Source organism: Arabidopsis lyrata, assembly GCF_000004255.2.
Source record: "Arabidopsis lyrata subsp. lyrata unplaced genomic scaffold ARALYscaffold_5, whole genome shotgun sequence".
NCBI classification, from domain to species: domain Eukaryota; kingdom Viridiplantae; phylum Streptophyta; class Magnoliopsida; order Brassicales; family Brassicaceae; genus Arabidopsis; species Arabidopsis lyrata.
In genome coordinates, this window is record NW_003302551.1 from 3,570,189 (window position 1) to 3,587,102 (window position 16,914).

Here is a 16,914-nt window from a genome sequence, read left to right on the forward strand (position 1 = left end):
ACGGCTCGTGGAAGAGAGAGATACAAACACCAATATATATTGTACAACCAACACATATAATGAAACCCTTGTCGCTTGGTGTTAAATAAAATGGGCTTTTATGGGCTGTATGTAATGATATAAAATGATCCAATAAATAATAGTGGAAGCGGGGTGTTACATTAGGCTTAGGTTGGCCGTCTTTTATCATCTCTGTGAATCACAAGTTCTTGGCTAGAAGCTGTTAGGGTTCTTGGTGAGTGATCAGAGTGTCCAGCTTCTTGGTGAGTGATCAGAGTGTCCAGCATAGCTGTTGCAGTGTTTGTGAGATTGGATAGATTAGGAATTGGTCAGTGACGAGTTGTGTCAACGTCGTGTAAATCTGATTAAACAGATCTATTAGATTGTTTAAGTGATTCCTAACAAAGAAAAGAAGTTCTTTTCGATCCCATCGGCATCTACGTAATAACATTTGGTATCGAGTGATATGACTTATGCACTGAAGACTAAGGGTCCTACTGGTAATCTTTCATAGAAGAAAAATAATGAGAAGAAAAAGAATTCTTCTGTGTTGTACTTAAATGTAACCAGTCAGATGAAAAGCAGTTGATTTTATTTTCTTCCCAATTCTTCAAAAAGCAACGTGAAAAGGTAGAATTCATCCCACTTCAAATATATGAGAGAAAAAATTCTTCTACTTTTTGCTTTTCTTTTCTTCTTTTATTTTTCATCTCATTTCTTCCACTTTTTACCAGTCACACCCTAATTTTTATCAATATTGGATAGGTACAGAAATAAATATTTATAGTGGCGGCCGGGTATATTTGGTATTAATCTCAAAATGGTCTTGATTCATAGAGTTTTTGAATATATAACAGAAAAGTAATCTACAGTGTGGTAAAATGATGAGTCTGGTGATAAATGTTTTGTGGATACTATTTTAGGTATATAGCTAGTAATTAGTGCCCAACACACTAGTTTAAGTCATGGTCCTATTATGCTTGTGTTGTGATGGTGGGAATATGGAAATTGACAATGTTTATGTTTTTTTTAAAAAACTTATGGTTGCTAAGAAGACTAGTTTACAGGCGGTAAATGAGTTGGAATAATATTTATAAGATGAATGGAAGACAAATATGTTAGAGTTTTTGTTTGATAATAAGATTGGTTACGTACTTGAAGTTGTAGACTTTAGGGTTTTGTGAATCCTCCAATTCGTCTATTTTTGCAACTTTACTCTTCAACTCTGAAAAATGCAGATTAATCATACGAAATCCAAAATAATACTCAATAAAACCCTTATACGTATCTTATAAACGTTTTTCGGGTCACGTACATTCGTTTATTAAAATTCTAAATGTAGAGTTGAACTCCTCATCGCGAAGACTTCGATTTGACATATTATTTGTCAAAATTTTACGAACTTGAACGAACTTTACGGTAGCGAATAAATGTTAGATTGCGTATTATTTTAGACTTCGTAGGATTAATCTGCATTTTTCAGAATTAAAGTGTAAAGTTGCAAAAATGACGAGTTGGAAGGTTTTTTTGCATAAAACCCTAGTCTTTAAGTAAAAAGCTCATACGGTCATACCTGTGACCTCATCAAATATTTTTACCATCAAATATTTTTACCATAAAATATTTTTTTTTCCTTCTCGGTTGTTCGATGTTGAATACCACAAAAAATGATTTTCAAAAAAAAAGAAGTGAATTTTGTTATATTACCAAAATTTTATAAATAAATATAAGACAAAATAAAATTTCTGGACTATTTTGTGGTATATTTAGTTATATTACAAAAATATATACCAAAATTTTGTTGTAATTTTTTTGTGGTATATTTTGTTATATTTAACTTTGGTATATAAAATTCTTGTTTTTAGTTGGCTCTCAACTGCTCTCTGGGCGATACCATAGGCGATATTCCCCCAAGGCGTCGCTTCAACCAAACCTCTCCGCTCTTCCACCGTCTCCGGCCGGCGCCGGCCTCTCTGGCGTCGGTCGGTTGTTTCCTTCTCTTAATTTCTTCCTTACTACATAGATTAAATCAATAATATTGGGATTAGCGGATCTCACATCATCGTCTTCCTCATTCGTCAACACTAATCCATTCTCCGATCTCGAGATTATCATCATCCCAGTATAGATCGTGTGTCATAACACACATACATCATCACTCTTGGAGAGAATGATAGATCTGAGACCGGTTTCTATTTTTTCGCTTAATGGCTATTGGGAACAGAGGGTTCATAATCAAACGATGAGTTTGATAAATTCGTTCCACTCTCGCGTTCTCCTTCTCTTCCTTTGGGAGAGGATTATTCCGACCCTAATCTGGTCACAGTCCAAAGTACCTGGTGTCGGTTTCTTTCCGTCTTCGAACGGTTTCTGTCGTTTCATCTTCGGAACGTGTCGCTTTCAACATCAAAGAGGTTGTGTCTCTAATTTGGAGCCCTCCAATTTGAGAAAGGGAGATCAATTTTGGATTTGGGATCCAGGAAAATACGATTGCGATATTGAGATGAAATTATGGATGCCTCGTTTTGCCTATAATCGATCTGCGATGTCTCCATTCATTCTTAAGAATAGACAAGTTTTTTTGATGGAATCTAAATCCATTAATGTGGAAAGTAGGGCGTATATTCGAATTCTTATGTATTACTCTAATCATAGTTGCCTTGTGAAAGATCCTATCAGGAGATGGCCGGATGTGCTGACTTTACACTTTGTCGATGTCGGACTTCAATACGACGATTCCGAAGAAGAATTTGTTTTCTTTTTAAAAACAGATGAAGTCTCGACATCACTCAAATGCCCACTTGAATTTTCGGATTGGGTTTTGGTTTATTTGTTCTGTTCACAAGTGGATTCCGGGTGCTTTTACATTGCCTATTCTAGTAAGATTCACAGACTCTTGTTTGTATATTATCAAGTTTTTACTCTGTTAGAAATACTTGAAACTACTTCGTGGTGGCATTGGAAACACTCTTTATGGCAAGATCAATGGGTGAGAAGACAATTGAAACTTCCCAAAGAACATGGCAAATATTTGTCGGATTCATCAAGTATATCGATTTCAAGAAGACAACAAGATATAGAATCATCTCCAACAACATTAGATTTATATTTCCTACTTAAAAATAATGCCAATGGCATTTTGGAGTTTCAGCAGCAAGCTGATAGCCAGTTAAAAGTGTGTGAAGGGGGACTTAACAGATTACACATGTGTAATTTGTTGCCTATAAGACTAATTAATAGCAGGGTTACTTCCACTCTTCATCGAAATTGTTTCAATTTCCTGTATTTGCGTATATCGGTTGTAATGGATGGTTTTATGTATCTTGTAAACACTTTTTGATATTAATATATTTGATTTGACGAAAAAAAAAAAAAAAAAAACTTTGGTATATTTTGTTATATTTTTAAGTAAAATTATGTAATAATTGTTTTAATTTTTTTATTAAAATTTTTTTTTTAAAAAAATTATTTTTGGTCAACGCCGGTTAATGCCGGATTCCGGCAACCAAATCACTGGAATTGGATGGTTATGGTGTTTGCAACATGACTTATGTTAGTTCAGGGATGTCCGTATGTAATGTCAATACTTCGTGTAGCTAACGAAACATTTTTAAAGTCTGCATGTGTGACTATGTGATGGCGTCTCTTTCGTGTAGCTGGCAAACATTTTCCCTACTTAATTCCAAATCGAACAAAACATAAATTGTGCCGAATCAACACATATTGAATTCAAACCAAATTAAACACAAATTGAACTGAACTAGTTTCGATTAAAGTTTTACTAACCGAATCAACTAAAATCAAACCAAACGGAGAATTAAAGAGAAAAGTAGAGAAAGAAAGAAAAAAAAAAAGGCCCACCAGAAGATGTGTGTTTATGGTACTTATATTAAATTGGTCTTATTTGTAATAAAATAAATATGGGCTTAGCCCATCCATTTGGTTTGTTTACTTGCGTGTATTGGGTCGAATTCTTCTAGAAAGCCCCTTTTCTAAAACGCTTCGTGTCAAATTGTGAACAGTGAACACCATTTTTGACTTTTGATCTATTTCCATTATTAATCTCTATATAGTTTAGGAATTTCTCGTATTATTAAACTCAAGCAAAACAACACAGAGGGACGGACTTTCTAGAAGAAAAAAAAACACTCTTGTCTAACACAATCAATAAACGGCACACAGTTCAACGGCACATCTGAAGAAACGAATCATAAATGTCGTTTTGCTATTCCACTACAGACTTCATGTCGTTTTTCGTCTAGCTAGTGAACTCACCAAGCTTCTAGAGTGTAATAAATCTACACGCAAACTCACATGACCAATCAAAAATGTCAACGATCACTGTCCAATAAACGTCACAAGTTAATTTTCTACCGTTAAAATATTGCCACGTAGGACACGTATGTTAATTAACTCGTTAAATCCGCGCAGACAAGATCACATTGACCGTTAGATATAGATCTGGCGGCTAGTTCTACAATCAATATAAACCGTCCGATCAAAAATCAGAGGTAGGCTCTTGTCGGTGTACTTTAAAAACATAAACAAATTAGTGTAAGAAAACTTTTTTTTCTCTCTCTCTCGTCTTCGACTTCGTTTTTATCTCCAGCTTTTTTTTTTCTCACGCGAAAAGCTCTGATCTTTTAAGACTTGTCCTTCGATCGAATCACGAGAGTCTTAGGTTTGGATTTCGTAGTCAATTTCCAGATTCAAGGGCTTTGGTTGGTCAAATCTTCTACTTTGTGCCGTGTTTGTGGATTGCTTCACGGATCTTTGGAGATTCCGAAATTGGGGGCGATTTTTATTCTAGGGTTTCTGTGAATTTCTCTGGAATAATTCTTCCGTTGATCGCATCTCTTCTGGTGAGCTCGTATCTAAAGATTTGTGATTTCAAGCTCCGTGTTGTCTGATTTGAAGCTAATTTATGTGGAGGAGGTTGAATTTTGGTTTGTGAAGAATTCAGCTTTAGGAGATTCAAATGGTAAAATTCTATCTACTTTGATTTGTTGGTTTTTCTCAATTCGTATGATTAGTTTAGAAAAAACAGAGTTTCGTTTGGAATTTGGCATCAGGCTAGGGTTTGAGTTTTGGAACGAAATTGGACAGCTAAAGGTTTCATTTTTATGAGCATCGAACATTGTTTAGATCTGGGTTCTTGTGTAATAACAAGTTTCTTGTCCCTGTGGAAAATGTTTTGAACTTGTTATCTGTCGAAATAGGGAAAAGAATCGTCTTAGTGGTTTTTGAGGGGGATGGTATTAGTTTCTGTTGATTAAGTGAATTTATATATGATTCAGGTGTCTTGCAAATGAGTTGTAGAAGATAGTGAGAATTATATCTGTGGGTAATTCTTGTTAAAACGATGGTTGAAAGTGCTGCGTTCCCGGGAGGGTATTATCGGAATACTTTTGAAGCGCCTGATGAATCAGAGGGCTCTGGGAGCTCTGCACAGATTGATACTGAGGTCACTGCGTCTGAGAATTCAAGCACTCCTGCACGAAAGTGTATTATGTTGAATTCTAATGATGAAGATCCTTATGGTGTTCAGAGGCAAGTCATTTCCTTGTATAACATGTCACAATCTGAGAGGAAGGATTTGATTTATCGGCTCAAGCTGGAGCTGGAGCAGACAAAGATAGTTCTTAGGAATGCTGAGTTGCAGAGGATGAACCCTGCTGCTGTGTCGTCTACTAGTGATAGGGTGGGTTTTAGCACTGCTCAAAAGCTATCATCTCGAGTCAGCAATTCGAAGAAGCCATCTGATTTTGCTATGGGATCAGGGAAGAAAGTTCGGCATCAGACTGGGAGTTCTCGTGGATGGAATCGTGGTACCTCGGGGAAGTTTGAGTCTTCAAAAGAGTCTATGACTAGCACTACTAACATTACACTGATGAAGCAATGTGACACGCTACTGAAAAAACTGTGGTCTCATCCGCATTCGTGGGTTTTTCAGGCGCCAGTTGATGTAGTGAAACTGAACATACCTGACTATCTCACTATTATCAAACATCCCATGGACTTGGGGACAGTAAAGAAGAACTTAGCATCTGGTGTATACTCAAGCCCACATGAGTTTGCTGCTGATGTGAGGCTTACATTTACCAATGCAATGACATATAACCCTCCAGGACATGATGTTCACATTATGGGGGATATCCTTAGTAAATTATTTGAAGCGCGGTGGAAAACTATCGAAAAGAAATTACCAGCTTGTAGCATGCAAACGTTGCCTGCAATAACATTGGAGCCCAATGATGAAAGGAAAGCTGCTATATCTGTCCCTCCGGCTAAGAAGAGAAAGATGGCTTCACCCGTTAGAGAGAGTGTTCCAGAACCCGTGAAGCCACTTATGACAGCAGAGGAGAGGCATAGATTAGGCAGACAACTCGAATCACTACTCGACGAACTTCCTGCACATATCATTGACTTTTTGAAGAAACACAGTTCAAATGGAGGGGAAATAGCAGAAGACGAAATTGAGATAGACATTGATGTTCTCAGTGATGAAGTACTGGTCACTCTGCGAAACCTTCTAGATGAATATATACAAAATAAAGAAACAAAGCAGTCGAATGTTGAACCATGTGAAATAGAGGTAATCACCATCTCACCTGCTGGAATACATTTTTTTTTTGATCAAACACTGGAATACATTTTAATGATAACTTTACTGAGAAGAAGCGAATTTCTTTTGTTGCAGCTTATTAATGGATCAGGACCAAGCAATTCGTCACTGCAACGAGGTGAACCTCAAATTCTGTTTGCAAATTATGTTCCTGGTTTATTACTGGTCAGTGGTCACTGTGTTCACCAGTTGTCTTACTTTTGCTCTTCTGTGTTCTTTTTCTAGGAAATGAATTGGCTGATGAGTATGTCGGTGGGAATGAACCTCCTATCTCAAGGAGCTCCAGTGGTTAGTTGCAATTCGTCAACTCTCATAACATTTTCTTGTCGTAGGTCTCTATGGATGTTATAATATGTCGCTGACTCATATATATATATATATATGAGAAGCTTTATATATTGCCCCTCCTATGTTCATATCATGAATTTTGTATGGCTTTTTGTTTGCCCATATATCTTTTCCTGTCTATCGAATTCAATATTTTTTACTAGATCTTATCAAATTCTATGGTGGTTGTGGGTTCCTCAAAATGTCATTGTTGATACAATCATTGAAATCATGATTGAAAGTTTGTCAAATTTGATTCTGGCAATTTCATTGATGGAGCCTGTTTTCATGATATAGAGGGTTTCGTAGGTTTCTGTAGCATTGTGTTATTGTAACAGATTCTGTGTTACCTAATAGAGTGTTGCTTTTCAGATTCGGATTCTGGTAGCTCGGAAGATCAGTCTGATGATGCTAAACCCATGGTTCAAGAGGATTATTCCAAGGTATAAATCTATAATGTCAGCTTTGCAAGGCATGTAATTTTTTAAGAATCTAAACCACGCAGTTGGTTAACCTTCAGATGCCTGAAACTGGAAATTCTGAGGCGCAAAGAGATGAAAATACAAGAATTGATGATCTTTTCGGAGGAAGTCGTGAGTACTTTATCTCCGTTAAATTCTTTATTATGATCTTAAGATCATTCATAAGCTCTCTACCCTAGTTCCACTGCACTACTCTCAGTTTCCTAGATAGATTTATCCAAGATTTACGCGGTTGTAATATCTGTAGTTGGCTACAGTAGGGAAATTAACAGAAAACAGTTGTTGGTTATCGCTGTTGGATGCAAAATTACTGTTAAAGCATTTTCTCAGGATACATATTTACAGTTTGTATTACTGGTGTATTCATTACAGAATCTACTGGTGCGTTGGAGCAGATGGATATTTGTTCTCAGCAAAAGCCTAGTTCGGATGAATCAGATATCCAACATGAGGGTGAGATATAGAGAAAAAAGAGAGTTTCCCTTTTTCTCTATTTGAGCCATGAAGTGAGTAATCTAATACTTTGTCATTTTAATGCTTCAGGAAATATATTAGAGACTCCGGTTTCATCTGAGAAGCGCTATAGAGCTGCGCTGTTGAAGAACCGGTTTGCAGATATCATTCTAAAAGCACGCGAGAAACCTCTTCCACAGGTCTGTACTTGTCCTCAATTTAGCCCATCTTTATTTGCCTTAAGTGGTGACTGGATTACGCTTCTTGCTAGAACTCCTGTTATAATTGTTTGGTTTGAATACTGGCAATCGTTTATTACCCATAGGAGGCCAGGAAGAATAGAAGTAGCTTTAGGGTTTTATGTTTTGTAGCAGAGTATTTGGATTTAGTCTAAATATTCACAGAAACTTGGAGATATAGATTAGGATATAAGAATTTTTAGAATTTTTATTTCAGTTTTTGTTTAAGAATTTTTTTTATCAGAATTGTTACCTGAGCATAATGGTGGAACAGACATAGAAATCATAAGCAATGTCCGCATTTGCATTATTTGATCCCGAATTGAATGCATGGATCACATACTCTACACTATCCTTGAAGTAGTCTTCTTGATCCTTTGGGAATTAATATGGCTTAAATTTGATCTCTCATGAGAGCAGAATGGTATTAAGGGGGATCCGGAAAGGCTGCGTAAAGAAAGAGAAGAACTCGAATTGCAGAAGAAGAAAGGTTGTTTACTTGTTTATATATTATAACAACCCAATATATTAAATTTTTGTTGTTTCTCTGGATCATTCTTACAAGAAGAAATTTGTTTTACTTTTATGTTCTTTAAATTGAAAATCTTCTTTTGTTGCCAGAGAAAGCGCGGCTACAAGCTGAAGCAAAGGCTGCTGAAGATGCTCGTCGCCAAGCTGAAGCAGAGGCCGCTGCAGAAGCTGCTGCTGAGGCTAAGCGGAAGAGAGAACTCGAAAGAGAAGCCGCTCGCCAAGCTTTATTGAAGGTAGATAGCAAACACATGACTAAGCTTACGTTACAGTATCACAAACGTTAAAAACACTCATGAAGATAAACATGTGTAAAATATGGAGCATGTTCTCTGATGATTTTAAATTTTCTACCAATGAAAGTTGTGTTGTTTGTTTCTTGGATTCTTATATTTTTTATGTCTTTGATTTCCTTGCAGATGGAGAAAACTGTAGAGATCAATGAGAACTCACGGTTTCTCGAGGACCTAGAGATGCTGAGTTCTAGTGCACCTGAGCAATTACCAAGCTCAGCCGATGAAACCAGCCCTGAGAAACCTTTAGACGCACTTGGAAGTTTCAACCTCAGAGGAAGTAACCCACTTGAGCAACTCGGACTGTACATGAAACAAGATGATGATGAAGAAGAACCCGAAGCTCATGCGCTTCCAAAACCTGATGAAACCAGCACCGAGAGACCTTTAGACGCACTTGGAAGTTTCAACCTCGGAGAAAGTAACCCTCTGGAGCAACTCGGACTGTACATGAAACTAGACGACGATGATGAAGAAGAACCCGAGGCTCCTGTGGTGCCAAAACCCGATGAAACCAGCCCCGAGAGACCTTTAGACGCATTTGGAAGTTTCAACCTCAAAGGAAGTAGTAACCCTCTTGAGCAACTCGGACTGTACATGAAACAAGACGATGATGAAGAAGAACCCGAGGCTCCCGCTGTTCCAAACCTAGCCAATGACGTGGAAGAAGGTGAAATCGATTAATACAAAAGAAATGTATAAAATATATACATGTATTATATATAAAACAATAGCCAGGGGAGATACACATGTACGTCTGAACACACACAGACGCAGGAAATGAAGGTCTTAGCCCTTCTTAAGAGAAGGTCCAATCTTTGGCTCATTGTGTAATGAGTTTTGGAATGGATCTCTCTTAAGCCAGTGTGGTTGTTAAATTATGTAAAACACGAAGCAAACGCTTAGAAGCTTTTTGCCACAAGACTTCATGAAGAGTCCCTTAGTGTATGATTATTAAAAAAAAAAAAAAAAAAAAAAACAAAGAGGAGAAAAAAAAATGAGTCAAAGACCATTGTTTGTGTAAGAATCTATTTTTACATTTGTTCTTGATAATGATTCTCTGTGCAGAATCTACCTTTACATTTTTATCCGATTTTGGACACAGCCATCGAATGACATTGGTAAACTAGCTTTGAGCGAGGTTTCCACTTTCATTACAACCAAATAAATAAATGTGAGTGAGTACTATTGAATATTGAACTTTGTCATAAAAAAAATTGACTAGTGACTAAAATAAGTACAATGCGAATACAATAATTATCACATTTTTACAAAATTTTGTAAGCAGCTTGAATGATAGATTTTTTTTTCTTCCCAAATAGAAATGTGTTTAAGTTAAACAGTGGACAAAGAAACAAAGCGGACCAAAATTCGTCATGGGAACCATACCAAAACTGAATTACATAATAATTAGAACAGTATATAAATTTCTATACCGAATAACATCAATTGAATCAATCAAACCGAATTAACTGAAATTCATTATACATTTACGATTTTGAGGAAATATATAGAAAAATATATTCTATTTGTTTCATTTTTGATGTTTAATAAGTTTTTTGCATAAATATTAAGAAATAAAAAAAAATCTCATTTAATTTTGGTCTTTTACATAAAAAAAGACGTCATTAACTACAACTTATTCAACCAATAAAAAAATCTACTGCAAAATATCATTGGTAAAAAAATATTAAATACATTTAATTTTTACATATAAAGTTATAAACATCACTTAAAATGAAACAATTTTTTCTCTAAAACATCATTTAAAATTGGAGGGAGTATCTTATTAGTTTTAACAGTATTAATTTTATTATAATCTTGGTCCGAACTAGGCATGGGCAGAAAAACCGGAACCGAAAACCAGAACCGAAACGGCGAAACCGACCCAAAAAGAAGAACCGAACCTAGAACCGGTAAAATACCCTATTGAGTCCTAAACTCCTAGACCCAAAGAACCGGAACCAAACCGATTTTTTGTATTTACCCTATTGGGTCTTAACCTTCTAGACCCGAATCGAAACCGAACCGATTTTTTGTATTTACCATATTAGATCCTAAATTTCTCTACTCAAAAGACTTGGACCCGATCGAGGTTTACCTAAATCCGATCCGAGTATCCGAATGCCCACGCCTAGTCACTCTGAATCAAAACTAAATTTAGTTCTACACTTGGAACCGATTTTGTAAAACACTAATAAAACTCAACCAAACTAAACCGAAAAACTGAAACCATCTCCTGGGAAACGCCGTCGCTTAAGGTTTTGTTTCCCTCACCAAACCCTTTCCTCGTTTATCTAAACAAACCTCAACCATCTCCATCAATCATCTTCTCTATATATACACATATATGTATCGATGACTTCAAAAGCTTCAAGTTATTATTTATCAGTAATGGAACCAATTACTTATTCCAAAGATCTTCCATTATTCTTCTCTATCTTCATCTTCGCTTATCTTCTCGGTTACTTATTCATTTTCAATAAATGGACTCCAGAGACTCGTCCTTTAGCTTCCAGCTGTTTAATCTCCCTCCTCCACGGTGTCTCCGCCGTCGTACTCGCCACCAACGCCTTACTCTCCGACCCTAACCGTGGATTCTCCTCCGTCAACACCCGATCTCAAAACTCTGTTCTCGATTTCAGCTCCGCTTATTTCCTCGCTGATCTCGTCCACCTCGCCGTGTTTCCTTCTCCCGCCGGCGGAGACTCACTTTTCGCAGCTCATCACGCCGCCGTGCTCTTCGTTTTCCTCACGTGCCGTTACATGGTTGCTCACGGCGCTTGCGCTCTGCTGGCGCTGCTCGTCGTCGCCGAAGCGACCAGCGCGTGTCAGAACACGTGGACGCTAGCGGATGCGCGTGGTAAAGACGCGCCTCTCGCGGTGAGTTTGCACCGTTTCGTGACGGTGCCGTTTTACGCGTCGTATAGCGTTTGCAGGTGCGTTATAGCGCCGTTGCTTATCGTTAAGATGACGTGGTTTTACGTCAGTGGAGGCGCTGATGACGTCATACCCAGATGGGTTTGGGTTTCGTGGACCGTTGTTATTGTTGCTGCCGTTACCGTTAGTATCCTTTGGATTTGGAATTTATGGGTTCTGTTTTTTCAGGAAAGGTATTCCAAATTTACCAAAAAAGTTAAATAGAAAAATATTTGAATTTTCCATATTCGAGATTTGTTATCTAATTTGAGCGTAAATTAATATCTCCGAATAAATTATGTTCATGGATTTGGATTTGTATATATATGTAAAGAGTCCGGGACAAATTTACAAAACAATTATTATATCTTAATTAGGTTCCAAAATATAATCTTAAAAAAATTAACATATAGTATAGTCAATGTTTGTATTTTCGAATATTTTATAATATTTCTGATATTTTTATTGTTATTATTGAGTCGGTCGTCGTAAGTTGAAAAACCAAAGGTAGAGAATTTTTGTTATAAACAACTATAATAGCATAGTATTAAACTTGGGTTGACTTTGTCAAGACAATATAATGAGATTTGTTCTCTAATTTTAGCGTAAAATAATACTCTATCTGTTTCACAAAAAATATCATTATCATTTTTCACACAAATTAAGAAACGTAAACAAATTTCTTTCTATCTCTTATTAATACACTAAATAATACTCTCTCTCTAATTAATAAGCTAAAATAGTGAGGTTAAAAAAGAGAATTAGTCTTTAAAACTACATTGAAAACACAAAACGACATTATTTGTGAAACGAGATTAAAACCTTAAAACGACACTCTTTGTGAAACGGAGGGAGTACCTCTGAATTAATCATATCCCATTACCTCTGGATTTGGAGCTATATGATCAACACTAATGCGCTATCATTGAAAATCTAACCACAATTTTAGTTTGGTTTATTCGGTTTTTCAAAAAAATTTAGTTGATAAAAAGTAATATTTAAAATAAAACATAATCTATTATGGACAGTTTGGTGTGTTGCTATAATTCTATTCGGTTCATATTTGAGTTCTTAAATTTTTATTTATAATATTTTCGGTTTAGTTTGAATTCTAGGTCGTTTATATAAAATTGAATTAATTTAAATTACTTTAGAACATAGTGATGTTTTCGAACGTTTTTTTTTTGTTTTGTTTGGTTCATATCACATAAGTTTGAACATATTGAGCACTCTTAATGTAAAGTGTGCATTTTGAAAATCCGAGACAAATTTTCAAAAACAATGATAGCTCAAGTCGATCCAAAAATAAATATTCAAAATAATTAACAGATAGTATATAGTAAGGTTTATATTTATTTAAAGTACAATTATTATTGCGAGTTGGTCGGAAGTTGAGACGAAAGTTATTGTGAGAATGTTTGTCGCAACCACTAAAGCATAGAAAACTTGGGATGAGTGACTATATCAAACTTGGGGTGACTTACTATATCAAATATAGAGATCATTGCCTCGGACATTAATAAATTCTACAAAAGTACAAATGTCCATGGTATCCACAACATATGTACAAATGCATGGTCCACATTATCGGATTTTATAATGTATGCTGAAAATTAGGAGTTGAATTCATCCCCTCTAGAAGTTTATACAAATCTCAAACCAAAACTAGACTAATTAACACTCTCTTTTCTTTTTTTTTTTTTTTTTTTTTTTTTTTTTTTTTTTTTTTTTTTTCTAACTGCTTAATTAATTATATTTATCGTTTGCGTTTCCTCATTTGAAGATTACAATATTCGAGCAAATAGTTGAGAGTAATCTAAATAAGAGAAGAAGTAAGATAGAGTAAAATTTAAACAACCACAAGAGAAGCATGCTTTAAGATTCCAGATAATCTAGATAAGAGATGAAGAATAGAATGAAGCCAGACCAAGTGGAGAGGAATGGTCTGTTGAGTTATGAGTGAGGCACTTTTAGAGATTCCTCCATGAAGTCTAGAGTTACACTCCTTTCGAAATCTCATAAAACGTAGCTTGAAGAATGAGTTTGACAATGATATTCAGCTTGGGACGACGAGAGGCTGACCTCGCGCATGTTACAATATCCTTACAACCCGAAGGAGTAGATAAAGAGTGATGATTAAAGAATGAACTGTCATTTTAAATAGCTCCACTTGTTTTTCTCTCGATCTCAACCTGAGAGAAACTGATATGGTATCAGCCCTTAATCAAGATTCTTCATTCCATTTCTGCTGATCTTTATGGATTCATCAAAGGTTCGGATTTGAATTCAGACTTCGACTTGAGGGAGGGTACTTGTATATAGTATATACTTGTTTATACATTTCTTTATATATACTTGTATATAAACTCAATGTAAACACAATTTACAGATTAATGAGAAATAACAACCTTTAATCTCTCACTTTACCAATTATGTTACCCACAAGCCACAATACATAAATTATAAGAGAGGGTTTTTTGGAACTTAATTTAGTCATATTAATTAAATTATTTCGATGACATTTTCTATAAAATTATTGTTTTTAATTATTAGTGGTCTGGTGTGTACACTTCATATATGTTTTACTTACTTGGGTTCCAAGTTATTAAGACTGTTCTGGTTGGTGTGTGTATATCGGTCATGCTCAGTGGCGGAGGTAGTGAAGAGGGAGGGGGTCAATTGACCCCCATAACATTTATGATTTATGGATATTTTTGTTTAATTTTTCCATAATTCCCATGCCATCAATCAATTTTCTTAATTTGACCCCTCACATGTTAATTTTTTTTAGCATTAATTCATTTTCTATTTTTTGTTTTATGTTTTTTCTAATATATAGCTACAAATCTTTAAAATCGTGGTAAATATTAATTTTTTAGACATATTCTATTTTTTTCCAAAATTGTTTTTAGAGATATTTTATTTAGTTTAAAATAAATAATTTAATATTAATATATAATTAAATAAAAATTAATTAATTATATATGACCCTTATAAACTAAAATTCTAGCTCCGCCACTGGTCATGCTCTGTATAAGATCTATCTGGATTCTGGAAGCAGAGGAAGAAGAGATTGAAAAGGAGAAGAAAGAAGAAGGCGCTGCAACTGTACCTGCAAAAGGAGCATTAGAAGAGCGGTCTTGTCGATTCGAGTATCAGCAACCGCAGCAGATTATTCCTTATCCGTCTCCATTTGAACTCTCTTATATCTTCTATCCTCAGCACCATCATTTGATGAACCAGCAAGAGTGGTCGGACTGGTTTGATATGTCTGATAGCCCTACAGTTTTTTGGACTCCTGAGCTAGGAAAAGCAGAGCACATCAAATAGCCCAAGATAGACCGAGACAAATCAAATCAGCAGTCGTTTTTACTTGTCGAGAGAATCTATTCTTGTTGCTACTTACTATTCAGTCATCGTTTTGTTTTTTCTTAACTACTTTTGTTGTCCAAAGTCCGAGGGCTTATTGCTTTTAGAGCATCTCCAACCCACCTCTATTTTTTTCTCTATACTCTATTATAGAGTAAAATTCACTCCAACCCACCTCTATTTTCACATCTAAAATAGAGATCTCTATTTTCACCTCTAAAATAGAAATCTCTATTTTTTGCTCTATATATAGACTATAGAGGATCTCTATTGTTTCCTCTATATTATTCCTCTATAATAGAGTTAAAATTTATAGAAGAAAAAATAGAGGAATACATTGGAGTAAAACCCACCTCTATTATATAATTCCTCTATTTTAGAGGCAAAAATAGAGAAATACATTGGAGATGGTCTTATATAGACTTTATTGTATACAACAACATTTTCACACATATTCAATATTTTCCACTGCTTGTATAGAAAAATCAGTTTTAAAGACAAAACAACAAAAGAAGACAGAACGTTTCTTCTTAATTTCTACAACAAATAAAGACAGAATGTAATTAAGGTGAAGGAGGAGGTGGAGGAAGAACATTTTCGTCTTGCTCTCTAAGAAGATCCAAAATCTCTGCAGGGTTGTTATCAACACTTTCTTCGTCTTCCGATTCAGATTCGGACTCAGATTCGTTTATTGGCAAATAATCAAATTCGGGTTTAATCTTCTTGCCCTTGATATGGCAGAAAACCCAATCAGAAAATGAAACTGTTTGTCGGAGGCTGATTTCATCCAGGAACCAATCATATTCTTCTTCTTCATCTTTCTCCACGAGAGTAAATCGACGTCTCGTAGCAACTACTAGTTGCCGATTCTTTGGATATAACACATTGGTTTCTTCTCCTATTGGTGTCCATAGGTTACAAGTAACTTGGTTGTTACGTTTCCTGCAAAAATAATACCAATGCTCTTCTCTTGGATAACCAGGCAAATCACGAGGATGTCTTGAGAAGATATCATGACACTCTTCAGGTACCCTACGAGCTATTATTGCCTGTCCTAAAGCTTTTTTCTTCAAAAAATTATTTGCCATCTCAAACCTTGTTGGACGAAACTTGAATCCTATAGGCAAAGGTCTGTATATTGGCTCCATTCTCAGCAAAAACAAACAAACAAGAAAGATGAAAAATTGGAACTGTGATTGAAAACAAGAAAAGAAGAAGTCGTGAATCAGAATGACTGAAACTAGAATTCTAATAAAAAGAAACTTTGCTTGTAGTGATTCGGATGACTAAAACTTGTTCTCTTGAGCTTGTATTTATAGATTAGTTCTTAATGTAATCCTAGAATGACTCAGACTACGAACTAGGAAAACTAACAAGTTATTTCCTTTTTTTTTTTTGTTGACAAAAGTCATTTCCTAAAAAAGAGAGATATTTTTCTATTTCTTATTGTAACGGTAGAATATTTCCAAAAATTAAATAAGGAAATTGTCCTAAGCAAGCGACACTCATTATTTCGTTTCTCCAAAATTCAATTTACTTCCACTATATTTCCGTTTTTACGAGGCCATTTATTAATATTGGGCCGCGTTAGTCTATAACACTAATGGGCTTTAAACAAGCCCATATCCTATAATTGTCGGCAATAATTAAAAAAAAAACCCTCTCTTCCAAGTTCTAAA

General features: G+C 35.4%; 3 protein-coding genes across 3 annotated transcripts; 2 read left to right on the plus strand and 1 right to left on the minus strand.

Annotated features, from left to right (window-relative positions):
- Positions 1-4,520: 4,520 nt before the first annotated feature.
- LOC9311436 (transcription factor GTE8) lies at positions 4,521-10,040 on the plus strand. Its single transcript, XM_021024620.1, has 11 exons — positions 4,521-4,981; positions 5,298-6,595; positions 6,701-6,743; positions 6,851-6,913; positions 7,325-7,395; positions 7,473-7,545; positions 7,807-7,887; positions 7,978-8,087; positions 8,547-8,616; positions 8,748-8,890; positions 9,074-10,040. The coding sequence occupies exons 2-11, from the start codon at positions 5,363-5,365 to the stop codon at positions 9,629-9,631; spliced, it is 2,445 nt and encodes an 814-aa protein (XP_020880279.1). The 5' UTR covers positions 4,521-4,981; positions 5,298-5,362; the 3' UTR covers positions 9,632-10,040.
- Positions 10,041-10,704: 664 nt separating this feature from the next.
- Positions 10,705-12,187, plus strand: LOC9311437 (TLC domain-containing protein At5g14285). The gene has a single exon (XM_002875323.2). The coding sequence runs from the start codon at positions 11,306-11,308 to the stop codon at positions 12,089-12,091; it is 786 nt and encodes a 261-aa protein (XP_002875369.2). The 5' UTR covers positions 10,705-11,305; the 3' UTR covers positions 12,092-12,187.
- Positions 12,188-15,785: 3,598 nt separating this feature from the next.
- LOC9311438 (NAC domain-containing protein 104) lies at positions 15,786-16,619 on the minus strand. Its single transcript, XM_002876987.2, has one exon. The coding sequence runs from the start codon at positions 16,381-16,383 to the stop codon at positions 15,799-15,801; it is 585 nt and encodes a 194-aa protein (XP_002877033.1). The 5' UTR covers positions 16,384-16,619; the 3' UTR covers positions 15,786-15,798.
- Positions 16,620-16,914: the final 295 nt, after the last annotated feature.